The sequence below is a fragment of the Centrocercus urophasianus genome, unplaced genomic scaffold (genome assembly GCF_019232065.1).
Source record: "Centrocercus urophasianus isolate 14NV4802_14NV808 unplaced genomic scaffold, USGS_Curo_1.0 seq_14, whole genome shotgun sequence".
Taxonomy (NCBI): domain Eukaryota; kingdom Metazoa; phylum Chordata; class Aves; order Galliformes; family Phasianidae; genus Centrocercus; species Centrocercus urophasianus.
In genome coordinates this window covers 4,709,042-4,734,932 of record NW_024884586.1, presented here as the reverse complement: position 1 = coordinate 4,734,932, position 25,891 = coordinate 4,709,042, and the positions used below count along the sequence as shown (strand labels likewise).

Sequence of the window (25,891 nt, the reverse complement as noted above, 5' to 3'; positions counted from 1 at the left end):
CCTTGCTCTGTGGGAGCTGCTGGACTGCAGTGCTTTGCCAAGTAGTAACATAAGAATCCGTGTTCAAATTAAAACCTAAAACTGGTTTTGTTTCTCTGCATGTGTTTGATTCTCCTCAGAATTATCGTCTGATGTTGGCACGTTTGCCAGTTGGAGAAACAAGTTCTGTAATTTTTCTGAAAGTGCTTGTCTGTGTAAGCAAAGAGACCTCGTTAGTCTGAATTGGCTAAAGAGGAATAGGTTGAAAAAGCAAAGAGAGAAATACATATAGTCATTAGTGTGCCTTACCACATTTTGCATTTATCTTTGATGAGTGGTTGGAGGAGTATTATCATGGCACACGATCCACAGTAATAAAGTAATGGTAGTAAGTTTTCACTGTAAACACAGTCATTTCATGTTGCAGTGGGGCCCAATTGATTTTTTCTATGCCAAGAAAAGTTGTTAAGGCTATATCTTCAGCTGAATAAAGAGGTTTCAATTAACTTCAGTACAGCTGCTCTGATTTACAGTGTCTGAGGATCTGGACCAAACTTGAAAGTCTGCAACAATTCTATGCTTGTGTCATAATTTCTAGATTAAAAGATCCATTTCTTTTCAATTTTACTCCTATTTGGTTTAAAACCACAGACATTGGACTGTTTTGCTGATGGTACATGGCAAGGATGTTGGCTGTACCCACTGAATGTCTGTAAAGCTATACGTTCTGTATAGCAATGCTTTTCTAATTGATAATTGAGTTATCAGCAAATATGCACAAGAAAACAAAACTGTTAGATTTTGTTATTAGAATAGTCTGCTTGTAGGATGTACTGTTTGCGTGACTATTATAAATTATTACCAATAAACATAAGTGGGAAACTGTTACAAAATATAGCCCTGAGCAAAAATTGACACTGTTTGAAACGACAAGACTTCTTTACATATGCAGATCATATGTTTTATCCTTAAAATATAGGAAAAAATGGGTCAGAGATGAAAACCACAACAGAGAGCTGTGTATTTCAATGGTAAACATACTGCATCACAAGCTATAATAGAGTATTTCAGTGTTTCAGCTAAAATCATTTCTAAGGGATCCAATTGAATTTAAATGGTAATGATAAAAACGTTTACACTCACTGACAGCATTTTAGGTTTGCATTTTAGACAGTTGGGTGGTTTTTTTTTTGCTTCCTAATTATCTAGGGACAACTTCAATGGATTGGATCTTTGGCTCATGTGCTGGGTTTTGGTTTTCTCTTTATTCTCATAGTTATGCTTCATGGTATTCTTTGGCACACAGAAATACTAAAATGGAACTTGAGCACTTGGAAATGTGGGGGCAGTGGAGAGCTTGGGCACTCCTCACCTTTCCCCTTGCGACTGATTTTGCTTTGCATGTTTCCTTCTACTTATTACAGATCAGATGAAAATTAGATAGCTGATGGTCCTCAGTTACTGCAAATTTTTTCTTCCTAACAATTTTGTGGCATTTTGTAGATCTGACACAGAAGACAGGGAAATTCTGTAGCTTCCTTTCTAGTTGACACAGTTTCTGAGCACTGTATGCAGAATCTGCTAGCTCTCTCCAAGCTGAATGGTGGTGCTGTGTCAATTTTCCTTCTGACCATTACTTTTTAAGTATTCTCTGTTTCTTTTCAGCATCTCTGCAAACACTTTAATGAAGCCCTTAAAAATAATAATAAAAAACTTTGCTTTGGGAAGCTGCTTTGTATTAGAGTCTGATTTGATTTAACTAAATTATGATGAAAATACTTGAAATTGTATGTCCCACTAAGACTATAAGTAGAATCACAGAATCACAGAATTGTAGGGGTTGGAAGGGACCTCCAGAGATCATCGAGTCCAACCCCCCTGCCAAAGCAGGTTCCCTACAGCAGGTCGCACAGGTCGGCATCCAGGCAGGTCTTGAACATCTCCAGAGAAGGAGACTCCACCACCTCCCTGGGCAGCCTGTTCCAGTGCTCCATAAAGTAACTCTTCAATTTTTATTTAGGGTGCTTTAGAAGGAAAAGGCAGTGAAAATTGGTATAGATTTCATCAGTGGGCTGTATGAAAAAGATAGGAGGTTCAAAGTCTCAATACACTGAACTTTAAATTGTTTACATTTCTTAGCAACAACTGGTTAGTTTAATTAATAGAGGATATAATGTTTTATTTGCATTTGCATTAGCAAATTATTTGCATTTTTAGGCTGTTTCAATTATTTCTTTTTGTCTTAATCTTTACATGTGGAAATGAATTCACATTAAAAACTGGTGTCCCATCTGCTCACACCTGTGCAGCCTAAGCAGTGGAGGGCTGGTGGGAAGGAGAGAAGTTACTGTGCTGTTGTTCTTGACCACAATGCCAATCCGAGGTAGATATCTCTGGAATACTTCCCAGGTAGTTTCAGCTGGGCATGGTATCCCCTGTAATATTTTTCTAAAACTTATCCTTTATCCCGGTAGTAGCTGCAGCTCACTGGTAAATCAGGTGGTTTCTGTAAAGGATCTGTAAACACGTATTAGGGTTCCCATTGTGTGCATACGTGAAGATCAGATTGTAGAAGCCTTTGTTCAAAAACCAAAGAAATTCTGTGCACAGTGCTGCCTCATGAAAGCCTGTTTGCAAGGATTGTGACAAAAACTTCAGCTCCTCATTTGTGGAAAGGAAGTATGGCATTTTTATTAGTTTGGTTTTATCTGATCAAAATGTTTGTGACATCATAATTTTCATGGGTCCGTACTGCATTTTTCCCTCTGCTCCCACTGACCCATATTCTGATGTGTGCTCCTGTATTTTCTGCGTAACCCCTTGCAAACAGTGCCACAATGGGGAGAGTCAGCTGGAGTGTATCTAGTCGTGAAGGCAGTAGACGAGGAGGTGCAGTGTTGTGTGATGCAGCATAGCGCACAAGAGCAAGGATCACTGGCCTAACCCTGCACTCATGTTTTAGCTGGAAGGCCCAGGCTTTTGGTAGTGATGTTGCCAGCTGAGAACCTTGCAGCAGCCAAGTTCCTGTGCACACAGCACTTGTAACCAGTTGCCAGTGGTGTTCTTGGGTACACGGAGCCTTAGCCTTTTCTGCAGGACTAACGAAGAAAGCCACTGTGCTTTCATTCTCCTCAGGGGTTAGGATTGCATCTGACACTGGTGTGGTTGGGCAGTGTGGAAAAAAGCTTCTTGTCCCTTGCTACCCTTATTGAGTACTCCTTCAGAGAAAAAACAATGTCCAAGGCAGAGTCTTGGGTTTGCATATTTGTCTTTTCTCTGTTTTTTAATTAGTCCAGTACTGGTAAAACTTCAGAAGTACGAGAAAGCATGTGCTTTTGCATCAATGAATGTTCAAGAACTTTCACTGTGACTAGAATATTAATATAGGAAAATATAATCCACTGTATCACTCTATAATGCAAGCTTTTCAACAAGAATTTAAGTTTAGCTTCATTTCTGTGATCTAGATGAAAATATTTTTTCAAGTATATACCCTGCCCTGGATACTCTTTTATATTTTGTAGGATGCCCAGATCTACTGTAGATATAAACCAGTTTCTGGTTATGAGATCTCTCCATTACCAAAATTTCACTCCTGACTATGAAGCTTGCTAAATAATCTAAAGAAAACTACAGTGAAAAAGTTAGTTCTCATGTAGTCAGATTACCCCCTACAAAACATTTTCTTAGGTTTTTAATATCATGAAAGTCACAGCTCTGAGGCAGTCTGCAGTTCAAACTTCATTTTCAGTTCTTAGAGTGAAGTCATTTAAGTAAATAAACAGAAGTGGCACGTCATTTATAGCTCGTGCCAAAGTATGCCATATGCCAGTCGGAATTAATTTGTATGAATCCTCATATATGTGAGCCTATAATAATCACAGTGCAGATACACACTCATGCACACTTGTAATACTTTAAATATACAGAGGTACCATCCTACCACAGCTCTGCTTACTTTTACTGTGTCTTGAATCACCTTCCTTAATTGTTTTTGTTTTTTATTTTTTACTTACTGAAAGGCATATAAATCTCATTGCTAAATAGCACTACGATATTTGACAGTAAAAATAAAATCCCTCCTACCTTTCTTTGTGAATAGCCAGATGGATGTGTTTACCCTTTAGAGAAATTTAGACTTGATATTTTTGTTACGTTTTGTTTTCTTGCTAGTAATTATGTTGGCACTTTGCCTATCACCCAGTTGGGCATTATTACAATAGAAGGTGACAATTTGATTGTCTTCAGTTGGAGAAACAAGTAATTTTATATTCACCAAGCTGTCAGGTAACGCTACCGCACAGCACTAAGAGCTCCTGGCAATATGGTTTGGCACCTATATTTAACTGCCTTGATGCTTGTGTAACCTCTGCTGAATCAGAAATAGTTTGTCTGCTAGAAATGTTTTTAGACTTGTAGTGTAAGGTTTTGATTAAAAAGACAATCCGTAACTGAACTGCAGAGCTGTTGTTTCGTGTTACGTGGAGGTACTAATTAGGTGGTTTACTGCAACTGGTTACAGGGGAGCCTGAAACTGAGACTCCTCAGTGCCGGCCGAGCTGATCTGCTTGACTGAGAAACCAGAATTCAGAAGACTGGGAAGAGGGAGGGGCAGGAAATCTGACTGGGAACAAAACGTTTCACTTCTGTATTAAGCTGTGCAATGGAATGGCACGTGACCTTGTGTTTTTGCACCTGTAGGATGGTAAATTTAGTGTGTAACTTAGCACATGGCATCTTAGTACCTCCTAAAGATTATCTGGTGGAATAAAAAAAGGTCAGAATGCCGTATTCTACCATTGCAGTTGGTGTCTCCTAGAGCACTAAGAGGATTTAATGAACCTTTCAGGAACTCCTTGCCCTCCAGGTTTAGGTTTGGTCAGAAGAATTTTGAATTATTAGAACAAGTTCTTTACAGGCTTTATTAGGGAAAAAAATAAATCTAGTCTTTTGAATACACTCTCAGCTCCAAGTCTAAATGTGCTAAAATAAATTTTTAGTATTTTTAGTCATCCTTTATCAAAACCATTTATGTAATCCTTTATCTAAACAATTAAGTTATTCTATTCCATTAAAATATGTGAATTAATGCTTATTTATAGCAACCATTGTTTTTTAATTTTATTATAAACAATTGCTTTTATTTATATTGCATATTCTGTTACTTGCTGCCTAAAACAACAAATCCTAATAAGTTGCTGATGGATAAGTTCTTGGCATGTTCCCTCTTGTTCTCATAGTTATTGGTAAAGATAGCTGGAAGTCAGTACTGCCTTTTTTCTTTTTCCAACAGTAGGAAATTGGATATCCAGAGACACATGGTGTAGTCATAGGACTTTAAAGGCAGTCGTCACTGAGAGGCCAATACTGACCAATTAAACAGAGGTGGTTACGTGATGTAACATTATCAGGAGAAACAATTCATGAGTCAAAGCATTCCAGGGCATATGAGCTCCAGTCCAAAGAACAGTCTCAAGCTGTTTAAATAAAGTGACAGGAATATTGTCAGCTAAATATAAACTATAGAAAATATTAACTTCAGTGAGCGAAGATGAGCACAGCCCAGGTGCTAAATGATTATTCTTTCACTGCCCTTTACTACTTTCAATGCGAGTTCACCTTTGGCATGTTTCAGTGAAAACTCCTGGCAGTAAATAAAGAGAATGGAACAGTTAGCCTTCTAGAAAGGTAGGTTTATTTTTTGCCTTTTATGACTCCAAGTAAACACTTCATATTTTCACTGAAAAGTCATCATGGGCTGTGAGGCTGTTTAGCTGCATCCATTTGAATGTTTTCGACAATTGGATGGATAGCCAGGAACTTGTTCCCCACCCCTAATATTTTATTGTGGCTACATGGCTGGAACAGCTTACTTTAATGGCAGAAAGAGAATGGCTTTCCAAAAAATTTCCAAAGGGCTGCTAGCTCTCACATTGTTTAATCATGAGTAAGAAGTACTGTAAAAAGTTGTTCCAAGCTCTGTGAGCCTTGAGGAAGTTTGAACCTGAAGTCAAACTTTGTGACTCGTATTCATATCTATTAAGAGAACTGTAATTTGTCTGGTTTGGAAAAACAAATGCAAGAATAGCTCTGCCTGTGTATCTTGGAAGCCGTGGGTGTATTGCTTAGCTTGATGCTTATCTGAGCTAGAGAATTGGGTGCCCAGTTAACATACTGCTGTCATTTCTTGATTTATATTTACTTCCATTTTCACAAACTTTTATTTTCATGCTAATTCCTACTGTTTCTTAGGACTACCTTAAGCTGTCTAATATTGAAATGTCGTTTATGATTGATATGTAACTAATTCTTGTAGTGTTTCTGCAAAATGAAGCCTAGGAAGAGCTTGAGGGAGATGAGCTGATTTGTATAAGGCCTTGTTGCGACTCTGAACAAGAAACAGAGAGTGGGAGACTTTTTCCTTTGCTGTGTTGTCATTTTATACAAATTTTGTGTACAAGGATTTATGTTAGGCGGTGGGGCCCTGGGAGACTGAAGTCTTTCACTAGTTGTTCATTTGTGTTACTAAGGCTCCTTCAAATCAGATATGAGATTTCATAATTTTAGGAAATAGCTGTTTATTCTAAAATGGCAGGCAGATTACAGCATTAGATTTACAGTGAGTTACGTTAGTTTGTCCGCACAAGATTGTTTTCCAGAGGCAAAGCTACAAAATGTTTGGGCTATCGGAAAAGCATTTTCATTTTTCTTTAAGTCTGTCTGACCACTGCTGTAACTGCTATCTGTATACATAAAAAATAATGATCAGTTTTCCTGAATGTTTCAAATATGGTAAACTAATTCTCAGTTAGAAATAAATGAATTATTCCAGCAGGTAGTGTGCAGCAGTGTCAGTTTGTCCCATGCTACATCAGGCCCATACTTAAATGAACTTCCATGGCAAAACAGATTGCATAAGGAGTGCTTCATGGGCATACACTTGAGTCTCAGAGGAGGTCTGAGAATCCATGAAAAAAAGCTGCTGGGCCATAGGTATTAAAGAGGATGCTGTGGGCAGTGCAGGCAAAGATGAATATGCACTGCATTTATTTTATCACAAATCTGACTGTTGACTTTGTAAGAGAGAGCCCTGTAAGTCATTTGTAAGATTATGAGAGAGGTGTGAGCATTTGTTGCTCTTTTGGAGCGATGGGAAGAGCAGGCTAAGCTGCTGGGGCTGCTTTTTACTTTTCACTAACCCCAGGTTAGCATGAAAGTTTAGAAGGAAGTATTTAAAAGGTTTTGAGTATGTCTAAAAATGGTTTCTTTTAATTTATTTAGTTCTGAAGTCACAGAAGCACTTAGACATGTGCTTAACTTTTTGAAACAGAGTAGTCCAATTTGAAATTAGTGGACTGCTTGCATACTTACAGTTAATCATGCACTTAAGTACTTTAATCTGGCACTTTGGGGAAAAGGAATGGAGACTGTTCATAAAAGCTCTGTAAGTGAATGTATTTCTAATCTAATCGGATTCCAATCTACTGTTGGAGCTGTAGACCTGGGTTATGTCTGCAGTCAGTAAAGCAGGATGAATTAGACCATCTGAGTACCACGCTACTGTACTTGGAGTGCTGTCAGAAATGAGCTTGTTTAAAATGGGTTTGGATATTCCAGAATTACAAAGCTGTCATTTGTGTGGCTGCAGTGTAGACACGCCTTTACATTTCTGAAAGCTTTGAGAGGATGGAGCAGGGCTTGTTGCTGGCCAAATACAGGTCTGCTTTGTTATTTACCTCGTTGTTATTGCTTAGTTTATGTGCTTTTGAAATACCGACTAGTCTACTGTACCACTGTTATAAGTTATCATGGATTATAAAGCTTCTATCTAAAAAAAGAACAGACAAGGAGAAACCATAGAAATGTCTTCGAAAAAAAAAAGTAAAGAGAAAGAATAATTGCATTTATGAAGGTATAACACAATGTCTGTAGGAAAAAAGAAAACCAATGCTTTGAGAATCTAACTGGTAGTCTTCATTGGAGCAGAGACAATTTATTCTCTAGATTAACGTATAAATTATGTCATATATATAATAAGCCATCTCTTTAGTTTTACGTAGGTGAAACCGTTAGCCCTTCTGTTTTGGCTTTACTGTCTTGATATTGAGGCTGGCTGAAAATGCGGTCCAAGCCTTGCCTTTGGTAAAAGATCCCACTCTTTTTCAGCTTCAAGTTCAGAATGAGGCAGAATTTATTCTAGTTTTGGAAAATCAAAGTGCAGATTTTTTCTAATTCTCGAAGTTGAGTAGGTGAAAGGACTCCAGATAATTAGGGCTTTTTCTAACCTTTTTTCATACCCATTAGGTATATTTTCTACCTTTAGTGATTGCAGTGTTCAGCTAATCTGTCAATTTAACCAAAGCAACAATTTCACAATGTAGTTTTCTTTCTAATTGTGTGCTGTGTAATCAATATACTGATATAATGTGAGTGTAATTTCCTCTCTTATTTTATCTCCACTGCACAGTATTATAAATAAACAGCTAAAAAAGAAAAAAGAAAGAAAAGCACCAAACAAATCTGTTGCATCTTCTTTTAAGATTGTACCACTGTAGACACTTGTTCTAGTAAAGTAGAATTGGACCCACTTGATTGCATTTAAATTTTTCATGCTTCAGCAGTTTGTCTGGGAGCACAGTAAAGAAAACCCCCCGAGCGAGGATAGTTTAGAATAATAGAACTTGATTTTGTGTATTATAGCGGCACCATTTGCGCTGCTGTAGTTAGGGTTGTGTCAGCACTTCCATTATAAACCCCTGTTTGCAGGGGTTATAACTAGGGAGATATTTTTTATCAGAAACTTTTCTTTTTTTTTAAATCATTTGCTTGAATTTAATTGATAATAGGAGGAAAAATAAATTATAATGGAAATTAGTAAATTTCAGATACCTTTTACGAGTCATATTTACTATTAATATTGATTTTTTTTTCTTTCACTGGAGATTTTAGCAAATGCGTTTTGAATATTTTAAATGTAAAATTGTGAAATTATAATGGCTTAAAATTGGACTGGCTTTTGTGCTCATGGTTCAACATTAAAATGTTTAAACACAACCTCTTCTATGGTTTGATGTTACTATGAACTACTTGAGTGATCCGGATCCTTCTCCCTTCAGTCTGATAAGGCCTTGAGTTATTGGCTGAATTCTGCCTTTGGACCTTATGGACTTCTATGGAATGACTCCTCCTGTTTAAGTAAAACCAAATGTGCAAAGAGTAAAAACCTGCTGGGAGTCATTGGATGACACCCAGTCACACAATTTATACAGTTCATACAGTTTAACTGGTCATAATCTTGCCACAATCAATATCTGGAGCATAACCTGGGACCCCTGGAATACCTGTACACGTGAGGGTATTGATTTAGTTAATGATTGTGCTGAGAAAAGCAGCTGGAGGCTTTGACCTAACAGGGTCCTGCATCTCTGTCCCTTTTACCCTAGTGTTTAAAATCTAGCAGTCAAAGGCTGGAAAGGAAACATGAAGTGCTGACCTCTGGCCATGATGGCTGCACTAGCTCCTGGAGTTCCAACAGAGCTATGGAGAGAGGGACAAGAGAAACAGGCCTCTGAAAACTGCGATGAGGAGAGCTGGTGCCTGGGGTCCTGCTGAGTTCCTCTTTGTAGGCTCCGGGCCTACAGGTAACAGTAAAATGCCAGCATGAAAATGCATCTGACCAAAGGGCAGTAGTGGAGGAAATAGGTTGGAGGAGCTCAGAAGCACCTGAGGTCTGCTCTTGACCCATTCTGCTAGCCTGGTGCAGAAAACAGTTGCCGGACACGACTTGAGATTGGTAGTGAATGTGACTTTGTCAATGCAATTTGATTTTTAAGGTTAAGATATCTCCTTTTCTAGATGCAATCAAATTAAGAAGAGAACATTAATACAGCCTTGTATTTATATGTTTAAACCACGGTGAAGAAGAGGGAAGTCTATTAGCATACATGGCAGGGGAAAGGTGCTTCCACTCGAGCACATTACCAGCAGATAGCTTTACTGAGTGGTCACTTGAGGAAATACCAAAAGCCTGTTTATGAAATAGAGGTGAAGCCTTTCTAGACTAATTATATTCAGCATGTAATTTCTAAACTTCAGTCTGAATTTTGATTTTCAATTAACATTCCCAATTTGAAGATAATTTTCTATTTAATGTAATTGCAGGAAATAATTTATTGGCTGATTAAGACTGAGGGCCCAGCCTTCCTTAAGAAAACAGTCCCTAACAAACCAGCCTTTAAAGCCAACTCGTAGCTTTGGACAGATTCAGCCTATTTTTGCAGCTGCAGAGTTGTGTTTAATTAGGATTGTGCACTATTATTCATTGGTGCAGTTAGTAGTTGAAATTATTCTTAAGAGACATTTTCATTTCGAGTTTTGTGTCATGATTAATTTATAGTGAAGAAACAGCCATAGCTATTGCTTTTTGCAGAAGCTCGTTCGGTTTGAAACGGGAATCAAATCTGTTGAGAAGGTGAAAACAAGGAAAACCCCTCATTGTGACTTTCAGTTTTAATGCCTAGTTTTCAAATCGTATAGAGCGTAGTAAGATTACTTATATTTTCATGTGAGTGATTACATTAACATGACCATTTTAATGAGAAAAGGGAAAGTAAACCTTTTTTTTTTTTTTATCTTGGATCACAGCAATTATGAGCCAGAACCTTTTGAAGTAGATGCAGTAATGCCGGCTGCTGAACTCTTGGCATGTTCTCTGCAGCATCAACACGAATTCTTTAGCGTAGTACAAATGTAATACACGGTTTAAATTCCTCAGTTCTGCTTATTGGCAGCATTGATATTAGACTGCAACTTACACTTAGGCTTCTCTAAAGAAAATGCAAATGTTTTTTTCCCCCGCCAGTATCGAGTTTAAGAGGCAGGATTATCTCTATTTACAGAATTGTTATTCTAAATAGGTATCAGTGTTTTAATATGTCTCCGAGCACTTCAAAGCTTGTAATACTTTTATATAGAACTGTACATAATTAGATTAGCTGATCCTATATTAATTTTTTTTCACTGTAGGATACTAAATCCAAGCTCACTCATTAATTGTGAGAAATTTAGCATTAACTGTTAAATCCTATGTGAAACATGGGCTGCTACATAAAAACTACTTTTTAAATTGGAATTAACTTAATTATTTTTCTTTGCACTTGATATTTCCTTCTCTGTAATATTCATGAAAGCATGTGACAGATTTGTAAATTTAACTGTTAGTCTCAGATTTCTAGCCCCTTTAATCAGTATTTATTTGTCTGTAGAAACAGTACTAGCAAGTTAATGATTTGCTAATTTGAAAAATGCTCATGTGGTTTCCCATGTTAACTGATTTGTGCATTTTTAAAGAAATGGTATGAAATCAATTATTGTTAAAAAGCAATTAAGGTGAAGATCTTATTCCTTGGCTTCTCTGCAGTTTCAGTGTCCAGGATATTCTAAAGTCACTAAAATCTGGGAAAATAGCTAATATATTTTAACTGTCTACTTTCAGGTTTATTAATGGCAGTTTTAACAGTTGCAGTTAATCTTATTAGAAATTTTAAACAAAGTGTTTTAAGATTTTGTGTTGAAGTCAGTTATATTTTCATGTAAGTGCAGTTATATTTTCATGTGGTGAGAGCAGTGTTTCCATATGTGATGGCTGTAAGAGACCATTATTAGAAAGAGACATTTAACATAAATCAATGCATTTATTCATTAGACTTTTAGGTCATTTAATGTAATTTGTTGAAATATATCCTGCTCTCGATGAAACATAATTGTTTCAGATTTTTAGTTCAAACTGTAAAAGATTAATCACTTATTATCCATCCATTTGATAAACCATTCTCTTTCCCCGTTAACATCTCAGCATTTTCCAAACGTAAAGCTAGATAAAAATTTAAACAGGTGAGGATCGGATACAACTTTAAACAAACAGCAAAAGGACTTGGTTTGAAGAATCTGAAATGGACTTGAAAATTCTTATCTCTGCAGAAAATAGCTTCTGCTTGCAAGGAAAGAGATTAAAAATACATGTGGGACCCTCTCCCCCCAAAATGTGCTTATAACCTTCAGATTACTTATATGACTAAGAGTTTAAAGCTTGAAATCTTATGGTGAATCAACATGAAAGTAACAGTAAGCTAACTTCTTTTTTTTTTTTTTTCCTGGCTAGAGAAAATTACATTGTTTGACAAGTCTAAATGAATAGAATAACATCACATTGCTAACCCTGACACTCACTGGACGTTAGTGAAAACTTCATCTCAGTGGTTTGGATTTGGTTCCCCCAATCTGTGCTTATAAGAGTAATTTCTTTGACTGCGTATGATTAATTTTAATTGATGCAGGCAAGCGTACCTTCTATACCTTCTATCTCGTGTGTTTAGAGGGCTGTTTGAGTTTGATTTTTTCGTTTGACACAAATGTTTTCTTTTTGTCTCCTTATTTTGCAGAAGAATGTCTTCCAAGCAGGCTACCTCTCCATTTGCATGTGCAGCTGATGGAGAGGAAACAATGACCCAGGACTTAGCATCACGAGACAAGGAAGAGGGCAACAGTGATCAGCACGCGACCTCTCATCTGCCTCTACATAATGTAATGCACAACAAACCTCACTCTGAGGAGCTACCAACTCTAGTCACGACCATCCAACAAGATGCCGAGTGGGATGGAGTCATCTCAGCCCAACACAGAATGGTGAGTTTCACAGTTCTTGAACCAGCTTTCTAAATTAGTATCCTAAAAGGCTGTTCGCTTCTGTTTTGAAAGACATGTTCAGTAGAATCATTCAAGTGTGTGAAGCTTTTTAAATGTTCGTGTTAGCAATAGATCAGCATCAATATGGTATAATTGTAAATTATAACTGTATAATCTTATTAAGTATACAAGTCTATATGAATGAGGTCATTTGATGAGTTCACCTTCGGAAAGGAAATGCATCTATTTATCATGTTTTCATTCATGCCTTGATTTATGCCATAACCTCTCTAGATCATATATTCAAGCATTAATTTCTGACAGGAGGGTATAGCTCACAACTGTTTGTCATCTGCAAAGTGTTGCATTGAAGGAAGAAACTTTAATGTGTTTTTTTACTTCTCTCTCAGAAAGGGAATTCACCAAACCTACAATATTACACCTTCATACTACAACAAAGAAGCTGGCATTTTATTTGACACAATCATCCTGCTATATTTATAGAAAATTATAACTTTTTGTGAAAGAGAAATGTGTTTGAGTAACAATGTCATACTTTTATACTCCAGATCATGTTTCCATACAAGTGACATTAGAAATGATCAGAATTTTTGTCTGTATTCTCTTCAGTAGACCACTTAAAATTATTTTGCAGTTGTAATTCTGTCCTTATGCATCCCCAAAACTCTGCAATAAACGAAAAGACTGAATCAAGACTGAATGGGCACAGCATCTCATTCAATTTATTTTCCTTGAATGTGTTTATGAGGAACAGAATTAAGGTATGTGCAGCACCCAGGTGTGCTGTAAATTTAGAACATAATAATTTCACACTCTCCATAAAGTGACTTTCACAAACACTGAGTTCACGCAGTTAATGTGTTTTCATAAAATTTCTTCTGCATTTTCATTAAATATCTATAAGCAGATATTTACTGAGGAAGTCTTGAGATTTTTTTCAGAGCAAATCAGCAGCTAGCATAAAAAATTGTAGATTTTTTTTTTTTACATTTCTAACAAATATTTCAAATTTGTGGAGAAATAATAATTCTATTTCAGTAATCAACATAGAGGCTGGAATTCCTCATGCATTTTGTGTTACCTACAATTCAAGTGTTAAGTAAATAATAGCACTTAAATTATATCTATTCTGTTAATGGAGGATTTTGTTAGTTTCTTCTCAAAATCTAATTGATTCGGACTATCAGACCAAACTAGAGAAGTGTTGCCTAATCTGTAGTGCACTATCTAAGCTAGTATAGGTCTAAAATATTCCTAAATCTATGGGCTACTTTTACAAAGAGTTTAAAAGATGCAAATGTAAAAATGGCTTTAAAGAAGAATGATTATAGATTAGTAATTTTGCAAGGTTTTAAGTTGTATATATGGCTTCTATGCAGAATTTTCAACTGGAATGTCAGTTTGGGTGGAAGGTCATTCTTTCGCCCAAATCATGCAATAAGCTTATCAGAAAAAATTTAACCTCTTTCTGCGTTTTCAGGAGGGCAACCAGGATATGGAGTAGAAAGTGTTGATCAAATCTGTTGATGAAAAATAAATCTGTGAATTCATCAGTCACTTTCCCATCCAATGAGGCATGTGCAGTCTGGGAATTTCAGTCTTAGAACACTAATACTGTAGATGAAGTGACTTTGTGTCTCAGAAAGATAGGTATTCTTAACCTCTGGGAGCCCCTCAAAGCATTTGCTTTTTATCCAGACTGTTCTTTTGACTTGAAATATTAGCAAAAATGATATAAGCTTGTGCTGTGTGATTGTCTGTACTCACTGGCTCTAAACTAAGCTTATGCTTACAGCACCAGAGTGCGATCTGTGTTTTCCTTCTTAATGCTGCACTACCATGTCAACGCTTGCTGTACCTCTGGACAAGCATGAATCAATACCCAGCTTATCGTGTTTCAGAGCAGGTGCATAAACTTTACTTGAGTGACTTAGCACTCTGTTTTTCCTCCCTCCTTTTTTCAGTGAACACTCCGTCATATACGTAGATGAATGTCCTGAAAATCATTAAAAGTTTCCACAATTCCCTTGGGTCAAATCTTGTGGTGAATGCATGTCATCCTTATTTAGGTAGCTCTCAGCTAAACCAAACAGATCTTTTTGCCTAGCTAAAAGCTTTACAAGGTTTGGCTAGAAAAACTAAGTTCTCAAACATGCTATTTGGTTGCACTTAAATGAGATATAAAATGTAAGCGAGATTCCAATGTGTTCGCAAGTTAGGTGAGTTAGATCACTAGTTAGATCAATGCTGTGAAGTGGTATAAAAAATATTTTTTCTTGTTGGGGGACTGTCATCTAGGGTAACCTTTTTGACTTTTTTTCCTTACTTATGTCCTCAGTGAGGAATCTTTTAAGCCTCAATTAAAATTGTGCAAAGTTTATCTGAAACACCTCATTCTCCAAGCAGGCATTGATACTGCTAGGAAAAATTCAGAAGTGGCTTTCAATTTTCCTGATGAGATCAATTTTATACTCCTCTAAGTGAGGATCTGATGAGATCAATTTTATACTCCTCTAAGTGAGGATAGGAGTTTCTTTCCTGAGAGGCAAATTCTAGAAGGTGGGTTGGACAGTTTTGAGATAGCGACTAGTTTTCTACCTAATAAAACCAAACTCCCAGAAGGTAAGTGCTTACTGACCTTTCACAGGCAGATCCTTTCAAAGCAGATTTGAAGAAGCACCTGCTCCTTCCATTTACCCTAAAGGTAAAGACATTGGTGCTGTCATTAAAATGCATCAATAATGTGTGTTGCCTGGTTAGCAGATAGTAAATTCACAGAATGCTGTGTCGACATATGGAGAGGAAAAAAATTATTTTTCAAGTGATACCTAATTAAGGACAAAATCCCGCTTCCTTTGTGCCTTTAAAACTACTAAGGATGTCACTGGAATTTTTGAGAGCACACATGCTACGAGGGCTGTACAGAAGCTGGGTGAAAAAAGATACTCTAGCAGGGCAATTCAGCTGAAAAATATAAGCAAGGTTTTTCTTCTTTCATACTTGTGCTATGCAGCACTTTCTGTAATATAAGATACCTTTAAACTGCATTGTGTATTATCATAAAAAAAAGAAAAAACCCTACACTGGCTAGAAATGTTTTCAAACTTTCACTCCCTTTTGATATCAGGCATTGCTTTCCACTGAGTCCTTTGTGTATTCTGAATGTCTGGAAGCCAAAATATTTTGTTTTAACTCCCACTCTGTAGTATTTCCCAGCTGTGTACTTATATGGTGTAATAAAAGGATTTAACAAATGGGAAATAGCAGCTGCATTTGGAAATTCCCTTTGTGCTCCCTTTTCATTTGACAGATTCAGCAATGTGTAACAACTGTAACGTCAGACCTGTAATGACTTACAGTGCGGGTATCATATCACCAGCCAATCTGATGGTATAGTGGGGAGAAAATAAAACAACTGAAAGATTTAGGCCTGTAATTTCTTATTGCTGAGCTGAAAGGATTTATATGTGTATTTCTAACTATAACTTCATATAAAATACATAGAAAATACCTGGACTTGTGGGTATTTATTGTTGCCTGTAGTTCAACTAGAAAATAAATGCTATTTTAGGCTGAGGACATATCTTTTTGCTGCATTGAACAGTAGGGAGGGGTCAAAGTGTTACTAAGATAATAGGGAAGCAACTCTTCTGCCTTCTCCCATGGACACTGAGTAACAGACAGATTTTCTAAGTTGCATCCAAAAGCTGGCTCTCTTGGGGCAATAGGCTGAGAGAGGATGAGAATGAAAAGCCAACGGAACTAACTTATGCTAAATATAATAGTAATTGAATTGTTATATCCCAATATTATGTTAATTAGCAGCTATGTAAAGAAGTGGAGAATCGTAATTTGTGCTTTATTCACTGGAGAGCGACGATAAGTGATGCTCCTTATCGTCATACAGAGCCTTAAACAGATTTAAACAGGTAAATTATAAAGATTTTTAATTTTTGCCTTTAACTACCAGGAGAAAGCAGTGCCAACAACAAGCTACAAAATCAGATGAACAAGCAGTCTGATCCACTTAAAGAGATGGGTTGGTGTGTTGCCATGACTGTAAGGGCTAGATGTGGTCCTTTTTGTGGACAGTAAATTTAAGCAGCTTTAACATAGTGAAATCACAGTCATAGAATAGCTTGGGTTGAAAGCCAGAATCTTTCTCCAAATTTCAGATTTTTTAAAATTGGTTTTTTTTTCCTTCTGAAACTGTGAAGAGAGAGGCAAATTGTGTTCCCAACCCTAATCCCATTATGGCAATCTGGTAAAAGGCAGGATTTCTGAAGATCTTACAGGCACCTTGAGAATCACTGTATGAGGAACACAAGAACAGCGGAAGCCCTTTTCCCACTGGTATTCCTCTCCTGCCCACCACCACAGTCAGTGTGCAGACAGTGTGTGCATGCACAGAATGAGGGCATCCGCAGCTTCTTCGTCTACCATTACATGAAGCGTTAAGGAAAGAGGCTGTTGGGAGGAACCACAGCTGCAAGCAAAGTCTAAAGAATGTGTGTTATTTCCCTATGACTGAGGAAAAACACACAAATATACATATACAGTAAGTTACATATTTCATCATCATCAAATATATGTACTACTTTTCCCCATGCATTTTTTAACATTGTTCAAAGACCCTTTGGGTTTAGAAATGAAATTTTTTTAATTGGGTTTTATGTCAGATGGGAACATTGGCATATATTTCGTAGTTATGTCAACCCTGTCTTCTGTTGACTTCTTGCCAAAAAGTGAAAAGCATGCTACCTTTCCACTGTCTCGGCATATCCGTTTCAGCAGTACTGATGGCAGATTTGCATATGCAGGAGGAAAAGAGATTTGTATCCGTATTTGTTATTTTTAAATCATTTTAAATCACCAAGTGTTAAATTTAATTTTGTATAGCTCTAGCAAAACTCCTGGTATCAGAAAGACAGAAATGGGTGGCATTCAAGAGGTGCGTAGTGTCTGCTGCAGAACAGGCATTGTTCTCACATGCATCTGTGCTATTAACTTTCCTTGATGAAAGTCCTTCCTTTTGTGGAAAATAAACTCACATTTCCAGGAAAAATCATTGAAAAATGTTTGCATGTGCTAAATGCTGTGAACTTGTTGTTGTATAAATTCATGGCTTCAAATTCTTAAAAGTTACAGGTACAATTACATGTTTTGAATTTTTATTTTTAGTTCATTTTTGACGGGATATGAGCATATAAAATGCATCAGATATAAATGCCCTAAACTCTAGCAATTCTGTATCTGCTAAATTGCTCATGCAGCTGTTACTTGCTTGTACAAATTTGAGTTTCGTGATGATTGAAAGCAATTCTATAGCGCTTGTGATATTATTTCTGGATGTCAGGTAGTGCATTGAAATTTTTATCTAACTAGAAAGATAAATTATTTTGCATGCAATAGCACAGTGTTTTGATTCAAAGAGCATTCAAGTATATGCTTGGCTTGACTTTATTAGAACTACTGACAACTGTCATGTTACGTACAGGTAAAGGTCGGAAAGATCACGTACTCAGTTTTAGTAGTTGGAGCATTAAAATGTTTACATTTCAAATAAAAACAATAAAACAATTCCCTAAAAGTGTGCGGAGTATAGTGCATAATGTGCTGAATTTACTTTAGGAAAAGTCAAGCGGTTTTTCATTTTTGCGTTTGTTGTACTTTTCATTATTTTTATTTTGACATTGTGTAGTTCAGTTTTGTTTACAAATGTCCAACGTTCTGGGATGAATTGTGTTTGAATAGGATTGATCATCACCTGAATTCTGCACAAAGGCTTTGTAGCATACGTTCATCTCTAAACCTGTAGACGTTTTATTCCTTTCCCTTATTTTAAAATTTCTATTGTTTTTTATAAAACAAATTCTGAGGAGTTTTAAAATCAGTTCTGTGTATTGACACTTTTTTTTTTTTTTTTTTTTTTTTCCCCCAAAAGTAGGAGCATTAACATGCTCTAAATTGTTAAATTTTTTTCCTTGGGCAAGAAGGAATCAGGTATGCATGCTGATTAACATACTCCAGTCATTAACATGTGATTATGTGGGCTGCATATTGAGCACCTGCCAAAAGATAAAATCCAACACTTTACTACATCTGTGCAAAGACTTTTTGCATTTCTTTTGTACTTTGACAGCTCAAGAAAAAACAGACTTTGGTATCTCTGTCCAGCATAATAAAACTGTGTACATAACATGTCTTAATGGAGGAAGGAAAGATACTACTTATATTTATTTTAATCTTTGAGGCCATGAAAAATCCAGTGACCGAGACTTACAGAGCACCAAGTGTAATATGAATCTCCTAATGTAGTGTATCACTGACATTCATATACAGTTTACAACATTCCTGCATGTTTATAAGGATTATCTGTTCTGGGGTTCAGCCAATGTTATTCTAATTCACAACAGTTTTATGTGATACCTTTATGTCTCATAAATGTCTTGTTTTTATTTCAATCTTCCAAATGTTTCATCAGTGTTTACCTTAAAGAAATACAAGTACTCTTGCAGCAGGCTGGTTTCCTGCATGCATTCCTCTGCAAATGCTAACAGGGAAACATAAAACATGTAATAGATGTCATGTAACTGTATACAGAGAAGGATTTCCATGTGCATTTGATATTGCTAAAAACATAAATACAAATTTTATTCTGATATTTCTAATAGATCTAGCTGTAAGTTGGATAGCTATGAAGACCTAATAGGAAGAAGTTGGATATATACAAAGTGGTCTGGAATATCCAAGCCACACAGTCCTTGTTTGATTTGGCAGCTTCTGGCAGCATACATCATAAAGTATGTGTCTTTATTTACTGAAAAGGTAAACAGTGCTAATCAGCTGGGACTAATCACAATGCATCTTTAGTTTCAATTTAGATGAGAATATAAATCTAAATACTCATTCTACAAATGGTTCTTCCATTACATTTTACTTAGTGTGAGCATTTAACCAAAATCCAGGGCACAAAGTCTCAATACTGTTGTGTTTTATTGCCCAGCCTAAACACAGGGAGCTAAAGCATATGGTATTTGGATGATTAAAAAAATACTCAGCATTTAACTCTTAAGAAAGTACAGAGTTTTGTGCATATAATTTGATAGCAAATTGTATGCTGTATAAAAATGACCGATCAACTTATTTATCTAATAATTTTGAGGTGATTTTTTGTTCTGAAATGGGAGCAAAATGTCTGTCGATGTTTTTCATAGCCTTTCTTATTTGTAAAGAGAAGGTTTTTAAATTGTAACCTTCTTTTCAGAAATCTCTCTACCGAAAACTTGGAGTCTGGATTCTCCAGATGCTCCACCAGCTCAGTTTGAAGGGGTTGCAGTGATTAAGTTGCCGTATTATACATCAAACAAAGAATTTGTGCCTATTCCAAAAAAGGTATCTAGTCTTGCACTGACCTGTTCATAAGGTCATGTTCATATTGCGTATGCCTGATTATCTTGTCATCCCATTTTTAAACCTTTTACCTAAGTAAGTGTTATCTTTTTTTCTTCTTTTAATTCTTCAGTATATCCTTACTTGGGCTAGAGCTAATGTTTGCTGTTGTATAAGTTCTTAATGAGTTCTAGATAAGCATAAATGGTGAAATGCAAGCTGTTTAAAAGACTGCATTCAGCCTATATTCTGGCAGTGAAATCAGTGTAAGTTATATCAGAGTAAATGCTGAGTTAAAGACTTGAGGTTTTATTCCATTACTTGCCATTTACCCTCCCACTAGCATAATTTGCTGAGACTTTACAAATCATATTCTCTCGGTAGCTCATAGCAGTCATTCTCAAGCCTTGGATTTAAATAAATCTTCCTTAATAAAACTCCTATTTTTTTAAAGCAGATGAGAATTGGAAATTATCACTTAGATTTTTAATTTCTCTTAATTCTATTTAATTAAATTCCTCAAAATGGGAAACCTTTTTTAATGTAGTGATTGGAAATGATTTTGTAAACATTTGCTTTCATTATATGTTAACTCCAGACTAGTTCCAAGTGCCAGCATGCCTCTAGTACTTGGAATAAAAACCACTCTGGATATCCAACTTTCCTGGGGTGTTTACATGTGTCCCATTCAATACAGAGACAGATAAATATCCCTTTATAACAGAAAAGCCTCATCCACATAGAAATAAGCAATTCAGCTAACACATTTTATGTTAGTAATATTTGCTTTCTGCTTCTTCTTGGCCATTCATCCTGCAAATTCAGTCGAACTCTTACAGAAACAGCTTTCTCTCTGGCTATTAAGTAGGATTACAGTTGTCAGCTTTCAATCAAAGTTTGACGGCAGTTTTTCTTACTTTGCTGACTATAACACAATGACCCTGCCTTTGTACAGCCCACAGTTTCAGGTCCCAAGTTTTCCTCTTTTCTCAATTTCAGAGAGCAGCTCTGAGGCAGAAGCTATGCTGCCTACCCAGAGTGACACTGAAAAGAGTCAGTGATGTCTCATTATTAAAATCCACAGCCTCGTGTACTCCTGCATCTAAGGATCTGTGCTTAACCCTTCCAAAGAGAGACCTGTCCCACACTCAACTGCAGAGTGCCTCTTCTCAGTCCTTAAATGTAGGGATCATTTGTGCTTAGGGTATTTGGGGGAAGAAGAAAGAATATTTACTCGTGTTCTAGCCTACAGTCTGTCATCTATGGAACTGTTATTTTATGTGTTTGCTCTGTTTTGCAAGTGAAAAGGCTTGAAAAAAGTTGTCACAGGTTGGGTCATGGTTTGGTGTGCAGATATTACTATAAACATCAGCTTCTTGACATGAAAAATATTAATACCCTTATTTATATGGATTACCGCAGGACTCCCTCATTTGCACTGTTAAAACTAATGGACCCACTAGAGGAAAACGGAGCTACTTGAGCTGTTAAAATCTAAATACACAAAAAATGTAGTTTATTGTTAGTGTAAAAGTAGTGATTATTTGTTCAATCCCCTTTTAACAGAAATAACTAAAAAAAACCAAAAGAAAACAAAACAAAAAAACAGAACAGCTCATAAGATTTTCCTTCTTCTGCAGAGAAACTAGGCAGCTCTCTTTTTAAAGAATCTTACCAGTGTAACATTTGGAACAGTGAATGTTCATATTAAAATATCATTGTGTCAGAGCAAGGGATGTGTCAAAATATTTATACATATTATCTTAATGTAACTATAACAGAAGAAAATAACATTCATTTGGACAGAGAGGGTCCCCAACTTTATTTGAGGGTCCCCAACTTCATTTGGCTTTTGTTTGTAATTGTTCAGAATTATTTCTGCCATTAGTAAAACTATACTTAAACCATTCACAGAAATGCTGAAGGAATGGCCAATTGGCCTCTTGTAGTCTGCCCCACACAGCCTGGAAAACTGATAAAGCCATTTATGTTGAAATAGCCATATTCAAAGCAACATTGTGCTTGGTTAAAAAAGAATGCTGCCACTAATAAAAAGGCCAAGGATGAATGGAAAACTTTGACCATATCGCATTGGAAATGCTCATGTTTTCTCATTTAAATATGACTAGGTGGTAAGTGGGGTCTTAGAACTAAGTAAAAGCATGATTTCTTGCATTGGCTGCATATTCCTGTGTGAACTGTTCATGGTATTGTAGTAGTCATGCATTACACATCTGATTTTTTGTTGCTTTTTTTTAGATTTTTTCCCCCCATTATCTTAAATTTTAATGCCTATAAATGGGTATTTAATCTGTTATAGTAAGGACATTTTAACCAAACACACAAAGCACAGTGTGTTGAATAATCTGCAATAAAATTTTGACTGTGCTAATGGGCTGGCATGGAAATGCGTACAGGGAGAATGTCCTTTACCTTGATATTAAATGCACACATTTCAAAAATAGATTCAGATTTTGTCCCTTCTGGATAGTAAGCAGCTGGAATAGTGGTCCGGGCTGAGTTTCTGGTTCAGCTGCTGGACAGTAAGATTTTCAATTTCAGTCATCTTTGGAGGGAAATACCTTGCAACTTGAAACATATTTAAATCTGACTCAGAACAGCAAAGGAGAAGGCTAGAGATATAAAATCATACATTTTGTTTCTTTGGCAGTCAGATTCATCTCTAATTTTGTATCATAATCTGTTTCCAAATTTTTTTTTATTCATTTCAGTTATTAATGGTGGCTAGTCTTGAAATGCCACCACTGCGGTAGGCAAATAAAAACCTTTGGACTCCAGATCTTCCAGTGAGGATATCTGATGTGTTAATGCAAAAGAGAAGCAACCAGCTTGTAGGGAAGACAACACACAAAGTCTACTGAGGATATCTGGACCATAAAGATATACTTCCTGTTGGGATAGGAGGTTACCTACATGCAGCTTTTGAATGTCCACGCAGACAAATTTGTGATGATTGGGCCTGCATCTGATGTATGGAATATTTGCACTTTTGGTTTTGTGGTGGATTCTGAAACACAGAGATAATGTGAATTCCTCCATGAAAGACCAGATGATCCACTAATAAAATTAAAATCTTCATGACTTTGCTGTAACCTTTATTTAGTTTTGAACAGATAGAATATTGCAGTAACAAACCGCCACTCAAATTTAGTTGAGTCACCTTTCTAGACAACAGAATGAACGCTTGTCTTGTTCCTCTGTATTTTGATCTGTTTGTTTTGCCATGAATGTGAGTTTAATATAATCTTGGAATGAAAAAGGAAACTACTAATTGCAGATATATAGTAGTAAAAATATCTATTTTGATTGGGTAGCTACAAAATTCATTGCATATAAAACTTCATTTTTGCTGCATTTTATTTGTAGAAATTGTTTCCTTTCTTGTAGATAATTGTAGACAACTGATTTATATTTTCTCTAGTTGAGTTCTGCTTTTATTGGATGAAATACTTTACTAATTTACCCTGGACTGGTCTACAGTTTTTCCATTTGCCCATTTAAACCCTTGAATGCCTTTCAGTTTTTGCAGTTCTCCTGTTAAACCACCTACCACTCTTTTTAACCATTTCTGATTTCAAAAATTATGGGGCCAAACAGCCATCCTTGCTGGGTTTCTGAAAGTACCAGTTTACTCACAAAACTAGTAATATAAGATACTCATTTAGTTGAACGGATCTCATTCTTTTGGAGAGCATCATTTTGCATTAATTCCATGATGTTTGTGATATTCACAGAGCTTAAATTTATCTCATCTCTGTTCCGGACATTTCAGGCTTTTGGGCAAGGAAATGAAATGTGAGTGTGCTTCCTAAGGGAGTTGGGACTTTAAAAGTCTTGCATTAGCAGTGAAGGAGTTTTGTGCTGCACCACGTACGCATCCGGAGAAGTGAGAGGATAGGTTATCAGGAGAAAGAACATTCAGTCATTTCTATTTGCTCCACAGATTCTTCTTTGTCTTTGGCTAAAACAATAGATTTAGTGTTCCTTGCTGAGAAGTGAGCCTAGTGGGTATGTTTCTTGTACTGTAAGAGGATGTTGGTTTCTTGAGAACAAAGTCCTTCCAAATTATTTAAGATGCTTTTATATTGTGGCCTTCAAACGTGTAAAATGCCACGTGACATAATGTTCTTCATTAAGGAAATGTATTATGGAAAATTCATGTGTTAAATTAGAAAAATATTAGAAAATGGTTTCTCATCTTTGTTATGATTTCTACCAAGTTTTAAGAAAAGTGCAAAGCAGTTTCCAGAATATGTCAAAGTTAAGAAAATCTTCCTTTTCTAAAAGAAAATAATTCAGCATTGTACCAAGTTCATCTGAGCTATCTTTTTTCTGTGTGGCATCTGAGTCTTTATTGAATATGTGTGGCTGGGATGAAAATTTGTTCAGTGTTTAACTGCTGAAATGATGAAGTTAAAGATTTTACTTTTCAGTAAAGATTACTTTTCAGAAAGGGTGGTCAGGCACTGGAATGGATGCCCAGGGAGGTGGTGGAGTCACCGAGCCTGGGGGTGTTCAAGGAAAGGCTGGATGTTGTGTTGAGGGACATGGTTTAGTGGGAGCTGTTGGGAATAGGTGAACGGTTGGACTGGGTGATCTTTTAGGTCTTTTCCAACCTTGGTGATTCTATGATTCTATGATTCTATGATTTTGTTCCGTGTCACCTCTCCGTCTGGGCTTACGTAATTTTCTCCACAACTACTATGTTGGCAGGGGTGCTGTTGCTTCTCAGATGCTACAGCATCATCTTAGTGAATAAATACATTTTCAGCTTCAGTAGCAAATGCTACCTTCTTCACCAGAGGCACCAATAGTCAATAGTACTGTGCAGATCACATATTGCTGTGCTTGATGACGATTTGTTGCCACTGTCTTCTGTGCAGTTCACATCCCTTAGTTACCACACTTGCTCATGGTTAGTGAGCACTTTCTGCTATATTACACAAGCTATTCATAATTCCTTCACTTCATGACTGAAGCTAAAATTTATGTATGACATTGCTGCCAGTGGTTAATGCTTTCTAATCCATCTTTCTTGAGACCTTGTTTCACCTGAGTCTTTTCCCAACATGTGTTTCTTCTGCACTGTAAATGGGTAATTCTCAGCTCATATTACTAGGAATATTATCATGCCCTGTGGGTAGAACGCTTTTTGATAGAACTATTAATTTCTCTCTTAATTCTTAAATATAATGCTGCTCTTATTCTAAGTCTTTATTTAGAAAAAAATATGTTTTATGCCACTGAATATATGCACTGTCATTACTAGGCTTTTAGTGAACAAAAAAGCTTGATTTTTTTTTGCCCCGATTTTTTAGCATTTCAGATTTGATATCGTTAAAAATTATAATTAGAGTAATTAGAATAATTTTGGAAAGAGAAGTGTGTAAGAAATTCCTGTGGTTGATTTTTTTAAGGGCAAACAGAAGGATTTGTTCCTTTTTAGCTAAATTCAGCAAATATCTGTGGTTGTGAGGATGAGACAGAAAATTTCCTGTGTGGCCCAACTTTTGGGTGATACTGCAAAACAGAAGAAATTTGGACACTGTTGGTTGCTTTTTGATTATGTCTATTATAAGAGATGTTATCTCTTGGCAAAGGAGATGAACTGTTTTCTTCACTTTTTATTATATTATATAACTTCCTTCTATTTTGACTACAAAATACATTTTCTCATACGTGTAATCCTAGTACATATATTTCAGCATACACTACTTGTTCTGATGTAAACTCATCTGTTTCCTCATTCTTGTCAATATTAGTCTAAAAAGTAACATCTGCTTTTGTATATGAG

General features: G+C 36.3%; 1 protein-coding gene across 9 annotated transcripts in view; it reads left to right on the top strand.

Moving 5' to 3' along the window:
* Window positions 1-25,891, top strand: part of SOX6 (SRY-box transcription factor 6) — a 366,018-nt gene that overhangs the window by 124,355 nt on the left and 215,772 nt on the right. For 8 of the 9 annotated variants that reach the window (XM_042813506.1, XM_042813507.1, XM_042813505.1 and 5 more), the window contains one exon: window positions 12,420-12,663. In XM_042813506.1, coding sequence (XP_042669440.1) covers window positions 12,424-12,663 — 240 coding nt within the window. In that variant the 5' untranslated portion in view covers window positions 12,420-12,423. Of the gene's footprint in view, window positions 1-5,554; window positions 5,668-12,419; window positions 12,664-25,891 lie in introns of those variants that run through there. The other variant, XM_042813508.1, reaches the window with a different exon arrangement.